Here is a 24,183-nt window from a genome sequence, read left to right as displayed (position 1 = left end):
CGTTTTACAGCCTATAATTTTTATGTTGTGTCCTCTAATGTGACAATTTCTTGTGCCTTTCTCATTTTTTTGTAGATCTGTGACTTTGGTTTGGCTCGTGTGGCTGATCCCGACCACGATCACACTGGTTTCCTCACAGAGTACGTTGCCACTCGTTGGTACCGAGCTCCTGAGATCATGCTCAACTCAAAGGCGAGTAGAGTAACAGTGGAGTATGTTTAGTGTTTTTAGGTTTTCCCAACTTAAAAAATACTTTGTGCCCTCCATTGAAACGTGTTGATTGGAAAACGACGACCCTGTTAGTGATAATATCTTTAAACTTTGTATTTCTATTTCAAGTCTTAAACTTTAATTTCTAAATACTAGTTGGAATAATTTAAAATGACTTGCAGCACTTGATAGGCACATGGTATATTAATGCTGTGTATAACTAAGTTAGTTACTGTAATCATGATTATGTCTGTTCTACTTGATTTCAGGGCTACACCAAGTCCATAGACATCTGGTCAGTGGGTTGCATCCTGGCTGAGATGCTGTCCAACAGGCCAATCTTTCCGGGGAAGCATTACTTGGATCAGCTTAACCATATTTTGGGTAAAAATAAACTTTGCATGCAGTAAACATGTAGAACTTTCCATTTTTAAAAATTCAAATGAGTTGTGTTGATGTGTAAGTCCACAGAGGCTGACATTTAGCCCATAGGCCACAAAATTAAAGCCTCCTGCAAAATGAATCTGCCAGAACGGATCAGAGATGTTAGGGTTAGGTTATGGGTCTATAAGTCAAACACACATCTAGATGAATCCCATGATCCCCACAAACCGCACACACCTGAGTCACTTCTATTGCTCCATTGTTCAGCTCAGGTGGTGGCTGGGGTTCAGCTGGGGCTCTGTGGCTGTGTAGTGCATTGCTTTGTGGGTCTATCATAGCAAGCATTGAGGTTTTCTCCAGTTTGAGCAACAGTGGCCATGTAATCAGTAAACGTCTGCACCGGTTACTGGTTATTCCCTCTTGGATTCCTTTTGCTTGGTACTCGCTGCCTCATACTGGGAACCTGTTTTGTTTTGGAGATGGTCTGACCAAGCCGAGTCCTCCATGATGAACTTTGTTTTTCCTGATAATGAATTTGTTTGGTCTGTATTTGTTTGGTAGTACAGTGTATCATTATGGTGTGACTCAGCTGCGTTATTTAGTCTGTAAGAAAAACTTTGATACCTTTAGACTTCACACTCAGTCGCAACAGCTTCCTGGTGCCAGTCCATAGATACCGTAGACACTAATATGTCCTTATCAAGTCGGACTTTTTTGTCTCTTGGTGCTAGACCACATGTTGCTTCTCCCATCTGTCCGTTCGTTGTGCGGTCTGAATGTTTTTGTCCGTTTTTGAGAATTTTTCCTTTCAGTATAAACTTTTAGCGGAGGCTCTGCAAATTGTTACATATCATATCATTTATCATTTTACATATCATTTATTTATCATAAAAGAACAAAATCTGATTGTCTTTATGATTTTCTATTTGTCCTCCAGGAATTCTGGGTTCTCCCTCACAGGAGGATCTCAACTGCATCATCAACATTAAAGCCAGGAACTATCTCTTGTCACTGCCTTTGCGCTGCAAAGTGCCGTGGAACCGTCTCTTTCCCAACGCTGATCCAAAAGGTAAGAGGTGGAATCTCACCATAACCGCAGTATTTGGTCATCAGGGGATTAGTAAATGTTAAACATTTCCTGAGAGAATTTCGTTTTATAGAGCGGGGAGAAAAATGATTGCCTACACCTGGCTCACCTCATACACATCACATTACATTCATGTTGTGTCTACTTCTTTGATGACCTGTGCCCTGGCATAACACACAGCAGTCACAGTAGTCACAACATCTGGACTTTGGGGCTCAAACACGCTCACTACACTCTAATGATGTTTTTGCAGGTTCAGTTGGTTTTTCTGTGCATGATGGTTTTCTGTCTCCTTCACTGCTGAAATTAAATCAAATCATTCATAAGAACAGTGCTAATAAAGGCAGAGTGCCATTTCAACATAGTGAGAAAAGCTTTAGTAAAATCTTTGGTAATCACAATGTGAGTCCACCAACAGGCAGCCTGAAGCCAAATTCAGAGAGAAGCTGATGATAATATTTACACAGTGTAAATTTGAGTTTACTTAAGAAAAACGTCCTCAGAAGCTGTAAAATTCACAGAGAGAAGCTGAATGATGGATTTGGTCAAACTCAAGAACTGTGGCCAAACCTTTACTCAGAGCACAAAAGCAGTGCAGGTGGATGACGCGATATTGCTCTTAAATCCTTTTCTGTTTACAACACTTCACAATGAGTCACCACATATTCACCGTATCACCATGACATCTTCCAAACTGATATCATGCAGTGACACAGGCTAACACAGATGTTTATTAGAGCCATTCTGCAAATTCAGTAAGCTGAACCCCTCATTGTCACACAGTATTAAGGTTGGATGAAGGTTGGATGAAGAGATGCATCAAATTCGTGTTCAGTAAAGAGCTGATCAGAGGTGGACTGACAGACTTTGGTGTCAAAGGATGGTTTAAAAAAATGATAACATGTTGGATGTAGACTAGGACCTCTAGTGGACAGACAAGGATATTGTTGTTGTTTCAGAGTCACCTACAGTAAGTCCATCTTTGTGTTACAGCTCTGGACCTGCTGGACAAGATGTTGACCTTTAACCCTCACAAGAGGATCGAGGTGGAGGAGGCGCTGGCACACCCCTACCTGGAACAATACTACGACCCCACAGATGAGGTGGGTCAGGCATCTTGTGCTATATGGATCACCTGGGTTCAAAAAAACAGCACAACTTTTGTTATTTTACAAGATGATTGAAGAGCAGATTTCCAGCTTTAATTCAAGGAGTTCAGCAGAAGTATTGAACTGTTTTAGCAGGTGCTGTATTCCATATGCAGTTTTTTATATATATAAAAATACTGAGTCCTCCATTTTCAGAGGCTCATGTTCAGTTCAGGCCTGATCCTCAACATGAGGTTCAAAGATAACGATGGGAGTGAAGACCGTCAGAGGGTGAATGTACGCTTAAAAGTGTAAGAAAAAATATTATGGCATGAATTGTGCTTGTAGTTAGAAATTGTTTTTAGGTGTTCAAATAAAGTAGAAAAGCATCTTACAAGAACCAGTCGCCGCTAAAACGAATGAATGCACTCGTCAGCAGATGCATCTGAAATACCACAGCAAGCAACTGAAGTGGATGACTGCCAAATTATTTTCATGGTTAATAAAAACAGTTTCAGAGAATTTTGTCACTCTTGAGTAGGTAAACATATCAAAGTCTGCAATCACGAGCCACCAAATGCAACCTTGTACACTCAGGACCAGGAAGGCCAGATTAGACTGGCAGCAAACGTCTAAAAGAGCCTTCAAATATTCTTTGGAAAGATGAAATCAAGAGAAAATTGAGGAGGAGAGAAACGGCTCATTAACCCAAAGCACACCACATCCTCTGTCAAACATGGTGCAGGAATGTAATGAAACGGGCCACACAAGATTTCCATTAAATATTAAACACAGTTTTTATGTTTAAAATTGTTAGTTTGTTCAATTAATTTTGAGGCTAAGAAAATGGAAATACAAATGTCTGTAATTGCAAAACAGTTGATGCAAATTTCCATTGAGCTGCTTGAATTAAAGCTCAAACGTGCACTTCAGTCATAACTTTGATCTCAAAGTGATGGTAGTGGCGTTGTCCAAAAAGCTGCCTGCATGTTTCTCTGATCTAAAAATGTTCTTAATTTCTTTTGTGGTTGTTTGTGACTTAGCTGCTCTGTTGGAGCCAAACCTAAAGTCTCCATGAACATTTACCTCACTCTGCCCTCTTTGCTCTCTGTCTTTAGCCTGTTGCCGAGGCCCCATTTAAGTTTGACATGGAGCTAGATGACCTACCCAAAGAGACGCTGAAGGAGCTCATCTTTCAAGAAACTGCACGTTTCCAGCCCAGCTTTAGGTCCTAACATCCCACACAGGTAAGTACACATCACTGCAGCCCAACTTATAACCCTAAACTACTGAAAAATAACCTGCAGGGGCTGGTGACACAAAACTATGAGCAATTTGTTAAGAAGTACACAACAACCAACTTTTCCAAGGTCATAAAGATCAGGGAGATCCTCATGACTGTCCCACCTCCGCTGCTTCAAAGCGCGGTGGAGTGAGTCGTGTTCCCGCGTTGAAATCTGCTCAGGATCACTGGGGTTAAATTTAACAGCTCATCTGTTTAAGAGCTGTAGTCAGGACCTCACAGAGTAAGTTTAAATTTTGCTTTTGTTGAGTACGAAGCCGAGGTACTGGACAGGATAAAACCACTTAAAACCATCCATCTAAGCACTTTAAACGTAGTGAGTTGTGCTTTACTGCCATCAATTTGTATCCAAAGCAAGACACAAAAATTGTTCTGTGGTATGAAATTTAGATTTTTCAATATGCAGCATTTACCATGTATTAAGACTTATTTTTTCCCTATTGCCAATGTGTGAATTGATTGTAACGCAAGTTAAATTCAGTATAGTTTAGTGTGAAGGGTGTGGGACAGATATTCCAAGAAACTCTAAATGATAAGACTTTAATGTTCCTTAGCTCATGCCTCGCTTCGGTGCCTCTGTTCTGCTCCCACACTGTCAGCAGTGAGCAACACTAGTAATAATAATGGATTGGACTTATATAGCGCTTTTCAAGGCACCCAAAGCGCTTTACAATGCCACTATTCATTCAAATGGCTAACCTGTGTTAGCCATTTGAAACGGACGAACGTTCTTTGGTTTTGGGAATCAAACAAACCCTGAGCTAACGCTGGTTTGCCGGTTACAGGGTATCTGATGTACTGTCTTTAAGTGGCTGAGGTCATCAGTCCGTCCTCTCACACTAACCAATGGCACATACATGAAACATCCTGAAGTTGCATCTAGCTCCCTAGCTCCAGATTCTGCGGTTGCTAATGTGCCATCTGACCCACCTTAGATGTTTGGTGACTGGCCAGTCACCCTCACTTATGACTGATTATAAGCTGGTTGGAGTTGTTAAAGTAAACCTCAGGGGACTGCAACAAAAATGCTCCTAACAACAAAGCTAATCAGACTCCTTCAGCTGAATATGGACATTTTACAAAAGCTAACAAAAGGAAAGTGGCTAAAGCTACCGTGAGCTGTGAGTCAGCCTCTGGCCAGCAGCTTCGGTATGAGCAAAAGATTAATTATGAAAAAGTGAAAAAGGCTCATGTCCTGTTATCTGGTGAAGTCATAAACATACTGGGAAGTGACGCAAGTATCTGATGTTTGCTGTGTTATAGAAATCTGCTGCACCTTCTTTTGTTTAAGATACAACATCTCAGCTAAAGGTGTTTTTCTGTGATTACTATCAGGGCATATACAGTGCCAAACACTTTGATATTTGTTTTCTTGTTTCTATGACAGGTGATCTGACAGGTTTGTTAAGCACCGTATGAAAGTTTTAATAACTGAAACTGCATCAGTTGAATATAAATGGCATAGAGGATCAGAAACCGGCATCGCTGGCCTGGGTGTTTGCTCCGTTTTCTGATGACTTGTGTGAGAAAACCTCCAAAAGTACAGTCAGATAGAAAACCTCAAATTCGTGTTTTGCTGATGAAACTGTGATGTGCATCACGATACCGATTCTCTGTAATCGTGTTGATATTCTTGGAATGAAGGTGAAGAGTCGCATGGCGTCATTAAATATGCAGACATCATTGTGCAAATACAATCAGCTGATTGTGAGGGAGTCAGATGGGAGACGAGCTGTCTGTGCAGCGTCTGACAGTAATAACTTTGTCATATCAAGAATTATTATTATGTAGTTCTAAAAGTTTCTTTAAACAATGTAAACTACCCAGTTTATTGTTGCAATGTAATTCTTTATTTGACAGATGCACTGATGCTAAAATGGATACTCACCACTCTTAACAGCTAAAGTGTCATTTCCTTCAGAAAGGATTTTGGTAAATTATACAGTTAAAAACACGTCTGGATTGAAATGAAAATTTGGAGAGATTGTTTTTGTTTGTCCCCTCCCTCGCTGATCTCTGCTCACCACCAGCTGCTTCCTGACAGGCCTCCTTTTGTGATAATAGCTATCAGCTCTACATTTTATAGCCCATCATCCTCTTTGTGCACAAGACGGGCTGTGTGTAATTACTGTGTTTCCACTGTGCATGTCTTGAAGCATAACACAAGTGCAGTGAAAGTGAGTCTGTTGTGCGACACCTCCCAGATTAGAGCACTGAGCATGTTTGCATTTTTTTAGTTCCTTGTTTCAGTATCTGCAGATCTGGTTATCTGTAAAAGTGCTGCCTTTCTGCGCTGCACTCATCTCCTGGGGCCTGGGCTGTCAAGCAAATGCATCATAGCCAGGGTAGCTTTCCATTATGTAGCTTTGCTTGATCTAACATCAGCAATCAGGCTAAAGGGTCACGTGAACACAGTTATCAGCTGCATAAGTCTACCCGGGGTTTATCTATGCAGCACGTTCACATGAAAGAGGAAGAGTTCAAACATGGACCGGGGTTAAAAATAAACGCGCTGTGAAACGTACAGGAAAAGTATAGCATTATAAAATTGACTGATTCTTATATAGTGCTTTATACAACAGCCTCATTCGCCCATTCATACAAGCACTTTCTTCTATGTTTAAGTGATGTGGGGTTAGTATCTTGCCCAGGGATATGTGGCTTGCAGACTGGAGCAGCCAGGGATCGAAGCACCGGCCTTCCGATCAGTAGATGCTGCTTTACCTCCTGACCTACAGCCTCCCCACAAAGCTACTGTATGACTGTGTGCAGGCGTCAGCACTAGATCTGCCAGAAGGTTCGTTTTTGCCCCCTGCTGCAACAGCAGTAAGCGCCAAAATATTATTTTTGTAATTATAGGCGAGATTAGACTAAAATAACTATTTAAGTGTTTTATTAGTATTACAAATGATTTGGAGTGATTTCATCACAGATCAGAAAGGGAAAATATATTTAGAATCTACAAATAAATGGTACAACAAACACAATAACACAATAATGTGATTATCTTTGGACGTCGATGAAGTTTAAGACTGAAAAAGCACCATTATATTAAAAAAAGTTTGAAGCCAGGATAAAAAGCTGTTAAGTGACTTCTCAGTATCACAGCTCTGTTATTAAGACACCTGCTGCTTCATTCATCAACCCTTTGAGGTCTTGCTTCTGCATTTAATCTCTATATTCTGCTACATAATGGTGGGCACGGTGAGCATGCTTCATTTTCTCTCTTTGAGTTGATCCGTTCTCTTCCGTTCGTTTAAAAAAAAAAAAAAAAAAGCGTCAGAATAAATAGCTGCACATGCGAAGGAGGAAATGGCGTGACTGACAAGCCAATCAGTCGTCGCCTGTACCTACATTTCTAGGGAGTTGCATACATGCCAGGTCACAGCATAGGGTTTGATTTATGATGTAACCGATGAGATTTAAGGCGGAAGTATAAATGATGACCCTGAAGCTGTGATATAATAATGCTACAGAGAGCTTTTTAAAACCATCTTTCTTACTGTCCCCACATGTTAAACTCTAAGTTGCCCACAGGTGTAAATGTGAGTGGGAATGGTTATCTGTGTGTGTTAGCCCTGCAACAGACTGGGGACCTGTCCAGGGTGTGCCCCGCCTCTCGCCCTACGACAGCTGGGATAGGCTCCACCCCCCCTCTGCTGGATGCTCAGTGTTATGAGTCTTGGGTTCAGTATGGCGGCTCATCACGGCGTCTCTGTTTCCTTCTCCTTCCAGATGATTCTGCGGACTGGCTCCTGCGTTGCCACTGCTCCTCCCCGCCTCCACACTGTTGCTGTGATATTTTATTATTCATTTTTATTTTATTTTATTTTTTTTAGTTTGGGTTTGTTTTTGTTTGAATGCTCCTCTGCCGATGTCCACATCTCCTGGATTCCTTGGGTCTCACTCGTCAAATCCACTTTGCTCAGGAATGGCGTCAGGAATCAATCAATCAGATCATCCTCCGTTTTGCTTTCTTTTTCTCTCGGAGGTGAGGACAGGTGAGGGGAGGGCGGGGTCACATCACAGCTTACAGGGGTGGTTGGGGTTGTGTGTTTTAAGCCAAGTTAAGCATTTTTTTTCTACCTGTGTGTCTCAAACAACAGGGGTTGGGGGGGGAGTTACTATTCAAGACCTTTAATGTCCAGTTGAATGATGGTCATAGACTAGCTGCTCTTTTCTCTGCCTTCATTGCACAAACAGCAGAGGGTTACATCTAAGGATCATTGATCGGAGTTTTCTAATGCTCGTCGCAGTGTTACAGGGGATGCAGTCTACGTTTTTTCTTCTATTTAGAAAAAAAATCCAAATTTAACAACCTGATTTATGCAATGAAATCACTGAATCAGCCAGAGGGTCTGCAGGCAACAAGCCATCAGTCAGTGAGGACCTATGTTTTATCAAACGCTGTATTTTAATTAACACACACAAGGCCCGAATGCAAATGTATACCTATAAAGACATGTATAAATATATGGCCTAAAGAGTCTTAAGATATTTTAAAGGTGAGAATTAGGAGTTCCTGTCTCATCAGCTGGAGGAGGAAAGTGTCCACCTTAGCTGTGAGGAATTTCCCACACATCTGTATGTACAGGGTGGTGTTTTTCATGGTGGGTTGGGGGAGCTTTACCGCATCAGGACAAGAATTCAGTTACCGCTCAGCGCTTGTTTTGTCTGGAGGAAATGTTGTTGTGCCTCCCCGTTTCTTTGTCTTCTTCTCTTCTTCTTTGTGAGTTTCTGTTGATCTCTCTCTGTCTCTCTCTCTCTCTCGCCTTGTTAGAATAAAACTGTGCCCTTTGCATGACTGTTAAAAGCTCTGTATACAAAGACGACGATGTTAAGTGCCACACAAACCGGGCGGATCTGCCGGGAGAGCGCCCAGGCTCTGTCCGTTCTATCTTTTGTGGTATATCACACTTTACACACTCACGGTGCTTTTTGTCCTCTTTCTTTCTGTCGCTTTCACAACCTCTCTGTCCATTTTTCTTCTGTCTTGTTTTTTCTTTATTTCTTCAGATTTCAACTTTTTGTTTCTTAGATAAACTCCATCTGCATGCTGTGAGACATCTTGTTGTGGTTGCAAATAGGAGAATAACCATATAACTGTATTTATGCCAAACACACACACACACACACACACACACACACACACACACACACGTACGTACGTTTCCTGAACCTGACAAATGGGATCCAGGCATTATAAAGTTAGAAATTATACTCAGATATAACAGATCATGCTTGTTTTGTTGTGGGGTTTTTTGTTTTTGTTTTTTGTTTTTGCTTTAAATTGCACATTTTAACGCTGATAGCCGTTAGCAGCGTCAGCGCCAGCAGCCGACTGCAGTAAAACTAAAAAAACAAAAAGAAATGCAGCAGAAGTCAAGACCATAATTCCACTTTTTGTCAGTAACTGCTGATTAAAGACTGTTGAATTTGAAGGTTTTATTTCAAGTGAGAGGAGCCTAAAAATAACACATATATCAGTGTGTGTGTGTGTGTGTGTGTGTGGGTGTGTGTGGGTGTGGGTGTGGATTTGGAAACTTTTGGGGAGCAAAAGCGGGATGAAATCCCCAAAGCTTCAGCTTGTTTAAATCTATTCGGCTTTAATGGCACACCTGACCTTAGGTTGGGTTGCAGAACTGCATATTCAAATTGAAACCTCTTGGTAAGGTGTGCATGACTCGTGTTAGTTACGATATTAAAACATTTCAGAGTACATCAAATTTAAAATCTACCTGAATGGATTCTTCAAGAATCTGACTCTGCTGCACTTAAAGTACAAAATTGAAATCTTTTATTAAAAGATTTTTCCTTTTTCCCCCCTGCATGTGGTCAGTCGCAGAGGTAAACTCATGATTTTTATGTTTCTCTGAGGAGACGAGCCAAGTTTAAGTCGTTTTAAAGTTGATCTCCCCGAGGGCGGAGCTGCTCTGGTCGATAATAAATCACAGAGCCAAAGAACCTCAGTTTTACTTTTTTAGTTCTGACCTAAATGACATTAGACTGAAGCTGAGCGGAGCCACGACAGGACGCCGGAGCTCTGCTGAGATGCACTCAAGCCATAATCGGTCAGCCAGCCAGCCCATTGCACCTCTGACTGTGATGTCACGGCGTACTGACACCTCCCTCGAGTACACGTCAACATCACTGCAGCCACGTGATGTTACGCCAATGAAAGTGGCAAAAACGAACGTTAAGACTCGAGATTAACGCGCTGACTTAAGACGAAAGCAAATGTTTTCTGGGTCTGCTGAGTTTTCTGGAAAGAACATGTAACTTTGCACAAACTGACGGATAATTGGAGTCGTCTTTAGAGCGAACCGTTCATTGAGAAGCAAAGATGGCAAATTGAGAAAAATGAGAATCCATGAATGGACACAAGCTTCAGGTAATAAATGAAGTGATGCAGTTTTAAAGGTACTTTCTGCAGTGACCCTCTGCAGAGTTTAATGAACTTTTACCACTAGGGGCAGTGTTACCCATCGATGTGTTCAGATAGTTCCAGATATGTGCCCCTTTTCTCGTAAATTTAGTTTTAGCCCTGCCCTTTTCCCTAGAGGCCGGTTCGCGACCTCCTGTCAGTGTCTGTTTAGATCACGGTTTTTACTGGCTGGGTTGCTGAGAGCTGCAAAGAGGGCGATGCAGTCACCTGTAATTTATCAGGGAGATGCTGACTAATCAGCCAAAACTTGGAAAAAACAGCCACTGAGTAAGTTAGTAACTTGGTCTCATTGTCACAGGTGTTTGCAGACGAGTCGGCATGTTTCTTGCAAACTACGGGACTTGCCTGTCACAAGGTCTGAAACTACTTTGACTTAATAACAGCACGCAGCTTCCTGCAGCCTCTCACCAACCATTGTTCTACCACAGCATTACTCATCAGTCGACCTTACAGCAGCCGCTCAAAATCGTAACCTGATGAGCTGCGGATGCTCTAAGCCTGTGTGACTGAAGCCCTTAAGCTCACCTGGTTTCATTGCGCCATCTTGTGGTATAAACTCAGATGGCAGTACAGCTGGCCCCCAGTTCAGTTTCTGCTGATATTGCATAAACACGATAGGAAGGTGTTCTGAACGTGAAGTCAAAGAAGCTGATTCTTCATTCTGCTGACAAAAAGTACCTTTCAACACGTTTTTCCACCAAGACAAACTTTATTGTAGTTTTTAAAACAAAATCAAACAAATCAGCATCAGAGGAAAAAAAGAAAAATCCACATAAAGAGGACACACCTCAAACCTTGACTGCTTTACAGAAGAGAGTAAAACTTTGTGACTTTCAAAAGTTCAAAAAAAAAAAAAAGGTCCAGCTGAACACATTTCCCCAGTGATCAGGGTAAAACTGCGTGGTCTTTCGGTAAACTCACAGACCTGTACAAATAAAGTTTGCTTTGTAAATGTATACTTTAATCTTTTGGATCAGATTTCCCTCTTTGCTAACATCTGAAAAAATATTATTTTTGGTTCAGTTTGCAGAGATTTACCTAAAAAAAATATAGTTCATGACCAAAACTCTGATGCAGAAATGACAGTTTTTGCACTCAAATTAAAAGACGCTGAGATTCGTCTGTCCCAGTGCTCCAGCGCTCGCTGCATACACCCGTCTGTCACACGATTATTAAATGCACTTGCTTCTACAGTACTTGGGATGGGACTTGTAATCCGAGGTGCCTGCCGGGACTTGACTCGCCTGTAGATAGCCTTTTTTTGGGGGGCGGGGGGGTTAGCGAGAACATTAAGGGCACTGGAAATCTTACTGGGATTAGTTGTATAAAACAAAAAAAAGCTTCTGCTGAGTTCTTTGTGCAACCTGTCTGTTTGTGCCTTTTTTGATAGTCTTGATATCTGAGATTTGATGTGCAGCTTTCGTTCAGTCGGGAATCCGTTGTAATTGCAGTATATGCGCTTAAAAATGAATACAATCAAGTCTGGGGGGTGGGAGGGGTTCGGGGGTTATCCTTACCTTTCATTTCTGTAAATTTTAAAGAGATTTGTTGCCACAGCTGTGTGATTTGTGACTGTATTGAAAAGATGAAAAGCAAACATTTTATTTTATTTTTTTGCGTAACACTTTTTTGAGATTTTTTTTTCCTTTTTGGGGGGGGGGGGATGTTTTTGTGCAGATATTTTTATTGTAAAATGAATGTTATGTTTCTATCAGACACTAATCTTGTTTGAGTTGTCTCCAGTGGAACTACTTCACTCTGTATGTTTTGATCAGTATAAACCTTTAATTGTGTAGTTAACATTTCTGAAAGGAAAATAAATAAATAAATAAATAAGATCCTTGGTTGTATTTTTAAGGGTTTCTCTTCAACCTGCCATAGAAATTGTTGTGAATTGATTGGTCAGTTTTATTTTGCTGTCGTGTGAAGGATTTGACTTGAACGAAGCGTTCACTATTATTAAAGACTGACTGCTACTTTGAAAGATCTGTTCTTTAATGTTTTTCTTTGCAACTCTGCCATGACAATTAAATAGACATTAAAGTTTGTGCTACGTTTGAGGTGTTTCCTGCCAGCACGTATCAGTCCTGGATTCTAATTGGTTGTTGGACAAGCAGAGGTACATGCGGCTGCAAGTCAACTCTACTCGGCACCAAACCAAACCCAAAAAAGTACTCATGGCCGAAATGTTTGACAGCATTACTAATTTAGTTTCATCTGCTTTTATGCTTCAGTTTGTTTTTAACATCGTTCTTCACTTTATCATTAACTGATAAAAACAAACAAAAACAGCTCTGCACACTGACTCCAACTGATGATTTAATCCTTACAACTTTTATTTAAAAGCAACATTTCCATCGTGCTGAGGAGGAGACATGTTTGAGGAAGATCAACTGGATGAAAAACTTTACTTTAACCACAGAAAACCACTGGAGGCGCCGTCTTCAGCTAAAAGGATACTTTAGGTTTATTTTGTAAGCTGAGTGGGCCCCAAAACGGAGCGATGTCCCGGTGTCTGGAAAAACGCACAACCAGTCCGAATGAAAAGGCTGGAAATCTATAAATACCTGAAATACGGAGTACAGCCTGTAGAGGGCGCTATTAAAAAAAAAAAAACACACACACATGGCAGAAAAACTTTCCAAAGGGAGAAAATCCTTAAAGATGTTTGGTTTTTTTGGTTTTTTTTAAATGTGGTGTTTAAATGAAGCTCTAATGCATCTTATACAATGAAATATTTTTCTAGTATAAACAAAGACATTACTTTTTTGTATAATTTGGGGGCTTTTTCATTTCAGTTAAATAGTTTTAATACAAATGATTGATTACAGGCTGATTGACAAATACTATCCCAGTTACCCAAATACCATCTCCCTGGTCCTGATCTCTAAACCTACTGATGGTGAATTCTACAATTTTAATGCCAAGTGTGGCGTAAAAATCTGATGGAATAAAAATGACGTATCCACAATCACTAAATACTGGATTTAATATAAGCAAGAGCCCCCAAATCCAAATAACACCTGTGACTGACACCTCCCATCACTCACAGCAGTGTTTGCCTTGCTCCTAACACACTGCCTGTAAGTGCATTCCAGACTCAATAATGACATTCCTGACAGTTGACAGGCTGTTGTTACTCTTTCTAATGGACGTTTTGGTGCTTCAGAGGGCTTTTCAAACCAACAAATGATACAAAGAGGCAGAAACGTTCAATAAAAGCACAGAGCATATGGTACATGTTGGAGTCCACATTGAGGGATTAAAGTTTCCTTTGAAACTACATTCTTTCCTGTGCCAGGAACCCATTTCAAGCACAGCCCCAAGGTGCTTCTGTCCAGTCACAGGCTGGATCGGCTCCCTTTAATGAAAGTAGGCTGGATGATTATTTCCGCCTGAAGTCTTTACAGTGTCAAGGATGAGGTTTGTCCTGTCACAATGTTTAAGAACGCATTAAAGCAGTATCATCTGCATACATAAAATACTCTTTAAAATATTAATAAAAAAGCAGATTAATAGTCCACAAAGTGTGTAGTACATGCAGCAGAGTCGGTCCTGAGTCTTCCACCTACCTACAGGGTTGGTGGGCAAATTGCAGGGGGTCTATACGATGCTCGTTTTGTGAGACCATGTACCTCTCACCAGGTGTTCAAAGCACTTTGTGACCAGTGATGTGTGACTGCTCTAAAGTCTTTGTGGACTTGATGGCAAATACTATTAATAGTAAATAAAAATGACTGATCATAAGGACAGAGATGCTATATTTTATTTGAAGATATATTTTCCCAGCTTCTTCTGTTTATTTTCATGATCTTATATGATCATCATTGTATACTCATCGTTTTCTGTCCCAAACTGTTACCTGTGTTTTCTTTGAACTTCAGCTGGGATACATTGGTACTTTTCTTTTCTTTTTTTGTAAACACTCGAAATATGTGTCATCTTCTCATTAAATGAGTAGGAGGGGTCACATCAGCATAAAAGTATTTACAAAGATTTAAGCATGTTTCTCAGATTCAAAACCTAATGGCATTTGAGGATTTATTGATTTATTTATTTTTAGTAGCATAATCTTTTTTTTTAGAGGAAACAACTTCAGCAGTTTTATACTGTCTTTAGGAAAAAGTCATCCATAGAGAATTTATCACCTAAAGCGGGACCAAACCAACTTCAAAGGGGACCAGAAGTATTCACGTTTTAGTAGTACTCAGTGTGTCCGGTAGGTGGTGCTGCGGTACAGTTTAATATGATGTGCTGCGGCATGTCCCGTGACTGATTCATAAATTCAAAACCTCATTCACTTTTTTTCAGCTACAAACCAAAGCAGGTCAGAAGTTCGAGTCTTTTGCTTTTAATTTTGTAGTAAATTTAAAAAGCATCTTCGTTCATACTTATTAATATATTAATATCGCAGAGAGATGTAAATTTAACCCATGACATTTACGAAGGTAAAAGCAGATTTTGCTGTATGAAAGCAAAAATATATTCAAAATTATTCAAACCAAAAATAACTGCAGTGAAGACGTCACTGAGCAGCGATCAGATGGATTCATTTCTGACGGCTTTGTTTACCAGCTTTGTTTCGACCACGTGCTTGCAATGTGTCCACGCATGCGCACTAAAGTATTGTTCTTATGGCACGCGTATCGGTGGCGCGCGCAGCCAAAGACAACCACCAGCCACGCGGGCGCGCAGCCACTTCCCTGCCCTCGAGTTGATTGGTTGTCATCGCGTCTCCCCGCCCTCCGCTGCAGCTGATTGGGTACATGGAGATCTTTCTCCTCGCTGATTGGACTCTATTTGTAAAGCAGGCTTTGTAGCTAGGCTGCTGTTGCCTTCACGTACCTCTCCAAACAGCGAATTTTAAGGACGAAAAAACACAAAAAACACGTCTTTATTTGCCTTTGTGTGAAGAGTAACAGCGAAATGTTCCTTGTCACAGTGCTGTTTGACTGGCCCGGTAAAGGTTGTATGACATGTAACATATGAAGAGTCATAACACAAATGAAAGGAGAGGGACGATTGGTTAGCCAGCAAAGAGATGCAGGAGTGAATTGTGGATACATATTGTAGATTTTACTCTCTCACTTTTAAGCCACAAATTATACAGCTAAGAAAAAAATAATAATTAAAACACCAGAAAACGAATAACGTGAAATAAATGGAAGACAGAAAACTGTTTAAGCTCCTGTTTGTTTCTTGGATAGTTCTAGAAGTTTGCATTTGTGTGTGTGTGTGTGGGGGGGGGGGGGTCTTTCATTTCTCATTCTTGTGCTGAAGTTGGATTCCGCGTGGTTTTCTCACGGGCTGTGTCTGACACCCGCCATTTCCTGCGACACTTAAACGCATCACCGATAGATGGAGATAAAACTGCGCCTTTTCTGCACTTTTTTTGCTGAAGTTTTCCTTCTAAGCGTGCGGCGCTGACGCTAAAGAGAAGCTGCAGACACCGAGGCGACGCTTATAATTGACAGATCCGCGGCCGTGAACGCGGCTGTGCGCGCATCAGAGAGCTAATTAGGATTTCAGTATAAAAAAGGCCGCAGTCGGGACAGCTCGGCCTGTCCTGCCGCTGATGTCGGAGAGCTGAAGGTACAGAGGTGCACCCCAGCATGCACTCGCTCTGATCCCAAACAAGCGGATGGGATTTGGGGATTTCGCCCACGCTGCACTCTTCACGCTTTTGCTTTGTGAACGCATTGAAACTCCAACGAGGACACTGATGTTTCTGGAGACTTTAATGGCTCTGGGCTCGACCTAAAGAGGCTGCTGCTGCCTTTATGGGACGGTGAAGCTATCCTCATTTATTTTATTTTATTTTAATTTATTTCTTTTGTTTGTTTTCTAAACTGGTATCCACACTGCTGGTTCAGAGGGAAAAGCTTCGATTTCTTGGCCGGGTTGTTTTGGTTCTCTGACGGGGAGGAAGGTGAAGAGTTTTTGGGGTAAGTGCAGAAGCAGTGACCTGCTGGAGGACACGCATGTACTGGTCAGATACACCCGTGCTGTGGTGCTTTTAGAAGAGTGTGTGCAGATCTTGTCACACTCTATTTCCTGTTGCACCAGAGGAGTTTTTCCGTATTTAAAGCCTGCTCTGCGTGTCTGTGGGGCTGGTTTAAACTGTCTGACGCGTCGGGGAAGAAATAAAAATCAGGTGTCACCCTCTAGAATTTGAGATGATATCATTTAGTCCCCATTGTGGAAGTCCGTGGTCTTACAGGATGGCAGCTCGGGTGGATTTATGTAACCGTGGGGCTTTACCAATCTGCTTACATTAATTATAAGGTTACAACATCCTCTCCTTTAATGGGACACGTTTTGTAATTTGATCTCCAAGTTGTGTTCAAGAGCAGAAAAAAGCACGGTTTGCCGCTGCTTTCAGCTGATTATCTGCGCTGCCTTCATCACCACCACCATCATCATCGGTGCGCTTTTTTGGCTGCAGATCTCGGTCAGATTTGTGTGTGTGTGTGTGTGTGTGTGTGTGTGTGTGTGTGTGTGTGGGTAGGAGGGGAGGGCTTATAATGCCACGTGAACAGGCGACAAAAACACAGCGAAAGGACGGATTTCATAACGTCCACGCGCATTCTGCCTGCACCTCTTGAAGGAAGCTGCAATATTGTGTTTACATGCATCATCATCATCATCATCATCAGCCGCCCTCGTGGTGAAGCAATATCGCCCCTCAGGGTTTGTTACAACACGACAGTCCTCACGATACAGTTCATTATTATTGTTATGAAACACTTTAAAAATAAACAAAAGGAGAAACATGAAATGTTGTTTAAGGTAAGCGCGCCCACGACGCCAGGAGCGGAAGGGTAAGAAGAGGACAAGCTGTACTATTTAATATGAGACCTTTGTTAATGTTTGGTGTGATCATTCGTGGCGTCCTGTTCCAGATGTGATGTCCAGTGACAGGATGATGCAGCGCTGACACATAAACAGCGCAGCAGCAGCAGCTGCAGGAGGAGGAGGAGGGTGAGGAGGAAGGCTGCTGTTTTTGTGCCTCTTATTCCATAAAAACATCTTCATCACGTGACAGAGCATTGAAGGAACCTGCTGGTCTTTGTCACAGTGGTAGGCTTTGTTTTATCGCCTATGTTGTTGCCTCTTAGAAAAACGACCGTTAATTATTTCGTTATTACTCAGTTATGACGTTTCCGGATGATGTAAGTCTGACTGTTTAGTTGTAAAGAACATGAAAACAATCATTTTCTTAGTTCTATTTGGTTAACTCACAGATTCATTATTATTGATCTTGAAATAATTAATCATCGGGGTGATTGGAAGGAACGCAAACGCATCATCTTCTTCATTTAACTCGAAGATCCGCAGGTGGGGAACCGAGCTGCACACACACGAGTGTGTCTGATTTTTATTTTGCTTTGTGTGTGAAGTAGAGGACAGAATCCAGATTCATATTCTCATCTTGTATTTATTTACACATCCGGGTGTCTGCGCGCTCCCACCTCCCTTTTGTGGTGCGTTCAAGCCGCATGGGAAATAATCTCGACAGTAAAAACAATAACATGTAGGGGGGGGGTGTTCTCCCTCCTTTGTGTGGTCTCCAAGCAGAAATATGCGATTGTCTTTTCTGGGAAATAAGTAGATGACAGTCTGTCACAGCAGAAACACAGACATCTAAAGAGTGATACAAGGAAACCGTGATAATGCCATTTATGACCAATTTCAGACTCGCAAAGAGAAAAACTCTGGCTGAACATGTGGGTGGAAGACTCTGGGAACATTTTGTTTTATAAAACCAAATTAAGCAGCATAAATCCATCCACAAAAACAATTTCTACTAATCATTTAAACAACGATTTAACAATGTAACCTAAATAACAAGAAAAAAATTGAGGCACCAATTTTCATGGCTCTGCAGTTATCTCCACTGGCATGCAGCCTGCCTCCTTTACCTCTCACACAGTCCAGCAAAAACCTCTGACTGCCTCTGGCATGTTTGGAGGGGACCAAATTTGTGCTTCTTTAGCTTGCTAGCTGTCATGTCTCATAGATGTTGTTGCACTTTGGCACATATTCCAGCTGAAGCCATATGCCAGATGGCTTTCTGCTGGTATTGAGCTAAAATAAGAAAGTGATTCTTTGCCTGTCCAAGCAAAAGTCAAATCTGATCCTTTCTGTGTGGTGTTTGCGTGTCCACTCCAGGCATTTCGGCTTCCTCCCATGGTCCAAAAGCATGTTAGGTTAATTGGTGATTGGAAATTGGTTGTAAACTGCCTGAAGGCAAGGATAAGCTCCACCTTCCACATGACTCTGAAGTGGATAAGCAGGATAAGAATAAAGCAAGGATGGATCGTTGACTAAAAATTCCAAGTATGGCTTTCCAAAAGGATCCAAAAGCATTTAAAGTTTCAAAAGAAATCTTGTAAATATGGATATAAATACTAATTAGTGGAAATCACATTTTTAAAAAATAGTCGAAAATACTTTGGTAATCTAAAGTAAATGAAGTACAAATGTACCAGTAAACAAAGACAAATATTTACAAGATTAAAGTTTACAAATAAACTTTAAAACAGAGTTGTGCTTTTTATAAAATAAGAGTTCTCAAAGGGTGGATTTAAAGAGAATGGCAGGCATTAAAATCGCACAAACACACCATTTTACCTTGAATTGCGCTCTTAATCTGGAATCCATCTTTCCCAAGGGAGCCTGAAGGCAGCACAGGCATCTATTGGTCAGCTGGGCTGTTAATCAAAGCTCACGCTCCCTCCCACGTGGTGACGTCCTCGTAAAGTAACCAGGCCAGTCCATTGCGCACACAAAAGGCACAACAAAAGCCCGTGTGGGGAAAAATGAGAACCGTCATCACCCAAAGGAGGCAACAATAAGTTCCCATCTGGCAGCATCACCCATGGACCAGAGCCTGGGACGCCGACAATCATTTCTTTAAGTCCAAAAAGCAACAAGAAGTGCAAAAACCCCCCAACAACAACACCTCTCTGTCTCTTCCTCCAGCAAGCAGTTTTCCACCGAGCTGCGCTCTGCTCAGATCTGATCCAGGTGGTGAGTACAGCAGCAGCTGAAGCGCCGTTTGCCTAAAAACTGAAAGAAAGCAGCAGCCGAGGTTCTGTGTGCGCTGGATTCAGAGACAGCGCCAGGCTCAGAAAAACAAACAATGAAAGCAGACAGCAACACTGTTGCGCCTGAGCTGGCGTCGTGCTCTTTGTTGGGCATAAACAAATTTAGAAGAGGAGCAGGAGGAATTGGGAGGGCTGCAAACGCGTCTAACGGTCAGATTAACTGCTTTGGATCGTAAGACTTTCAGCGAAAACGCATGTTTGTTTTGGTTGGACTCAGTGATGAAGGGAGCGAGTCTTTTGTCTGGACACTCTTCCTGTTAGTGGTTACCAGAGACGCACACTGTGCTGCCTCTTTGTTTTCACTTTGCTCAGTGCGAATGTCAGCTGTTACCTGTCCTCTCCACTCACATTGCCACCCTTTTAAAATATCTTTCTGCTTTTAATTTTTTAAAAGCAGAAAGATATTTTTGTTTAATTAAAAAACAGAAGCAGAAGGTGGGATGGCAGGCGATGGAGTGCATGGACACAATAGGAGGAGGAGACAATGTTGCAGGATTCAAAGCGTCGTGTTTAAAGTGTTTTATCAGCACTTTTATCTGCAAAACTCCAGAAATGTTAAAGTTTCATCAAAGAAACAGAACATGTGGTTTAAATGGCCTGAAGTCAGCAACTTGGCTTATAAAGTGTGTGTGCGTGCGTTTGTGTTTACCTTCATTGTGTACGTGCCACTGGGGTTAAACTGAGCTAGTTCAGAGGGGATTTTGTCCTTTTCATGCAGGGATTAGGCCTCGGCACCTGTGCAGATTATACTGTATGTATGTAAACGTGGCTCTCTGCGTGGGGCCTCTGTGGGCCAGAGTGTGTCTGCATGTCAGGTTTTTACCTGGCTGATTGTGTGTGTGTGTTTTTGTGTATGCATACGTATATATTCGTGTGTTTGTGTTTGCAGAGCAGCCATGCTTCATGCTGCTTCCTGTTGAGTTGCGGAAGTTCCTTTGTTTTCTGTCTGGCTGCTGGCTTCTGTCTCGGTGCTGCTCTTCCTGTTGCGGCACATTGAGCTCAATTGGAAACTTCTCGAGCCTTTTTAATTGTTTTCCCTCGCAGGGCCGCAGGGTTATTGTTTTGAGGGGATTTCTGTCTAACGGGGCAACCTTTGCTATGCAGAGATTATATTAAGAGAGGCGTGTGGTGGATTTTTCCTTCACTTAGCAACTCTTGAGAGATAAAAGTGAAAGTCTGAGAGTTTGGGTGTACAATGTGCTGGTTGGTGTTTGAATGGGGAAATATGATCCACAGAGTCGGATTCACCGTATATTTCAGTCAACATGGGAAATGTGAGCCAGAGAATTTGCAAACTTCAGGAATCCTCACGCTCTGGTTTCATAGGGGGCGCTGGTGAGCCCGAAAATATAAACATTTCATATTCTTCATCCAGTTTTCAACATGATTTTAATAGGCCAGGGTGAGAGAGGGAAACACATCTCTGTGGGTATCAGGAACCTCACAGCACCATGGGTCCCTTTACATCATCGGCCATTTTTATTTGGGAGAATTTTGGCTTCCCTGCAAGAAAAACAGAAGTGTGTGAATGTCATTTCATACCCGTTTGGAGGTCTTGTTGATATGCATTTGTCTCAGTCATTTAGCACAATTTACCACCATTTATGGAGGATGAGCTCACGATGCGCCCCCTACTGCACCCCAACCTGAACTGCAATCACATTGCAATGGGACAAACAGGAAGGGGAATGCATGTCCTGGATCTATAAAGGCACCGTTTGTAACATCTATGTAGCCATTAACTGTGTTTATCCATCCAATTATGGTAACCATGCCAACCCAACTGACATTCACAGTTTAGTCAGATGACGTTAAAGCTGTGTAGTTTTGGGAAATCTAATCTAAAGTCCTCAAGATTTATCAAGATCCAGCCGGGTGTGTTTACCACGGTTAATTTTATCTCCCTTAACCTAGTAACCTTAGTTAACCCGATTAGCATTCCGTTAGCCCTGCATGTTTAGGGGCTGAGGACTTTGACTCTCTGGTAAAGTTACTGCGTGTTGCTCATTTCCTGAAAGTCAGTAGTTCAGCAGAAAAAGGCTTAAAAAAATCCATATGAGGGAAGATGCACTTTGTAAATCAGTAACAAAGTTAAACACAAGCAGGCAAAGATGACTTTTCTCAGCTGTCGGTGGAAACTTAATCAGCGCTAAAAGCACAGCAAATATCAGGCGTGCATTCAACAGGTGTCCAGAAACTCGACACCAGTGTTCAGGTGCTCTGCGCCTCCTGGCTGCTGATACACTGCTGCAAATCAATACATGTACCTTCAATCAGCCAATCAATCAGTCCGTCACCTTTAGCACCTTCAATCAGCGTGTGCTCTTCACATGCAGCAACCAGTAAAATAGAAAATGACACAAAATATGATTTTTAAAAATGAATACAATGCTATTTTTAGCACCATGCACAGCAGTGAATGTTTGTCTGCAGAGCTGAACAGTGAGTGGGTCTGAATGTGTTCAAATCGAATTCTGCGTGAGTTCCACTGCACCTTTAAAAGTTACAGCAGTGATTCATTTATTTTGTGTAAATGTGGAGAAATGCCTCAGTAAATAAAAATGTGTTTTCTGGCCTGGCTACAATGCACAAACCTAACGATTAATCATGATTATTCTGAGAAGTTTAAAGGTCAGGACACCGAGTGGGTGGGGCTTTGCATTAGCTCTTCGTGGGTTTACTCGTTGCAGTTTAGTTTGCAATGTTTAGCTTCAGGTTAGTTTTATTTTCTGAATTTTATAAAAGTGCGGGTTTTACTAAGGGCCAAGATACGATGCTCACAATAGCAAAATGCAACAGTTTGTGAAGGAAGTTGAGTCACAGTCCGGTGGACATCCCAGTAATCACACACTCCAAAGCTTCGTGAGGCTGGTTGTGTCACAAACCCGACCACACTGGGGGGAAAACTAAAACTAAGAACACTTCCTCAGTTTTTCTATTTGCTTTTAGTTTGGCGAGCACAAAATATCCTCTCATTTTATTCTTTTATCCAAGTCTGTTTGTGGGATGTTTTCAACACCTACTTTTAGTCTTTTCTTGATTTAGATTCAGTCCAGGATCACAGCCTTGGTGTCTGGGATGGGGCTTGTTCAGGCATGTCCGTGGAAGTTTGAAATCTGGGAAAAAGTCTGCATGCTGTTTGGATCTGGTTTAATAATTAAATGCATTTTAAAACATTCTTGCAAAGACCTTTGCAAACTTTTGTGATCATATTTATTCATTTTAACAAATGTGGGGACACAGTTTGCTGTGGGAGACCCCTGCCAACACAGACTTCTGATTGTGTATGGAGAAGCGATATGTGTGGTGGTGCTGTTAGCAGAAAGCAAAAGATGGAGCAAACCAAATCAAAGGAGGCAGAGGGGGAGAGATCGATTACACTGAGCTTATTTAGGCTCGGTTTCTAGCCTGCACAGGTGCGCTTAAATGAATCTAACAACTCCCCCTACCTGCACAGTCCCACAGGAAGCGCAGAGTAACCGTAGCAGTGTGAAAGTAACATCTGCATGTCAGTGCAGTTCCAGGAGCCGACGAGTCCCCGCAGGACATTACATCCTAACGAGATCATCAATGTCACTCACTTCACCTGCAAGTGGTTTTAATGTTGTGGCAGATCTGTGCAGGTCTGTCACTCCGGGCTCTCTTTTTTTTTCTTTTTGAGGTTAAAAAAATTCCACATATGCATTTTTATGTGAGCATTAATCTCTTATTGGTCAGCTGGGAGTCGCATGCTTGCAAACAGGAGTAGGAGGAGGAGAAGGAAGACTCCACGTGGGTGGATGTTTAGCATCTGTGTAGATCTGCAGACGTGTTTTTCGTGAACCCCTTTCAAAGCTCGCACCTATTATCGGGCCTCTGTTTCATTGTCTCAGCAGCTGTGCTGGTGTGCAGTTTTTACTGCGGCGCTGCAGGCGCCTGCTTTCACTTTTACCTCTGAAACCTTTGCAGACAGTCGTGCCTCTTTCTTCTTTAAACGCCACGTTCCAAGATAAGGCCAAGAGATGTGACTAATGGTATCCTTTGACATAAAATCCCAGAAAGTTGATTCATATAAACAAACGTTTCATCAGTCAGCCAAGTTCATTCCAGACTGAAGAAATCACTCGGCTGAGTGATGCAACACTTCTCCTACTGAAAACACTGCCTGGATCGTTCGGCGTGCATTAACATACTTTGACGTCAAGTGTCCAACAAAAATGATTATGAGCCATTTGTTCGTGTAAATTAATGACATGAGAGGAAAACTTATCGAGCTACTTGAAAAACTGACATCTGAGCAGCATTTCCTTAAGTTTCTACAGGCACAAGAGTTGGTGCCGAGTTTTAGATTCGAAATCCTGTATATTTTTGTCTTTTGAACGATTTTTGTTTCTCCTGAGAAATTCCTCTGACTTATCTCCAAGCTGCTGATCTCTTCTCGCATCTTTCAGTCTAAAGAGACAAAATGAAGACAGGCTGGTTTCTATCATGTGCTGTGAAGAAGAAAATAGTTTGAGAGCAGTTGAAACGTGTTATGTGGCTTCTGACTCGTTGTCATATTAAGTTACATAACCATG

The 24,183-nt window shown here is 41.7% G+C and overlaps 1 protein-coding gene across 1 annotated transcript in view; it reads left to right on the top strand.

The window, feature by feature from the left end:
• Window positions 1–11,944, top strand: part of mapk1 (mitogen-activated protein kinase 1) — a 39,473-nt gene extending 27,529 nt beyond the window's left edge. Inside the window, exons 4-9 of the mRNA XM_085367577.1 lie at window positions 76–192; window positions 480–594; window positions 1,532–1,663; window positions 2,675–2,784; window positions 3,888–4,016; window positions 7,808–11,944. Of these exons, the coding sequence (XP_085223703.1) occupies window positions 76–192; window positions 480–594; window positions 1,532–1,663; window positions 2,675–2,784; window positions 3,888–4,004 (591 nt within the window). The 3' untranslated portion in view covers window positions 4,005–4,016; window positions 7,808–11,944. The remainder of the gene's footprint in view (window positions 1–75; window positions 193–479; window positions 595–1,531; window positions 1,664–2,674; window positions 2,785–3,887; window positions 4,017–7,807) is intronic.
• The last annotated feature ends 12,239 nt before the right edge of the window (window positions 11,945–24,183 follow it).

Source organism: Diplotaxodon limnothrissa, linkage group LG12 (assembly GCF_057381915.1).
Source record: "Diplotaxodon limnothrissa isolate DT_005_m linkage group LG12, D_limnothrissa_male_GT1.1, whole genome shotgun sequence".
Lineage (NCBI taxonomy): Eukaryota > Metazoa > Chordata > Actinopteri > Cichliformes > Cichlidae > Diplotaxodon > Diplotaxodon limnothrissa.
Note: the sequence above shows the minus strand (reverse complement) of the source record. Positions and strands in the feature narration are given on the sequence as shown.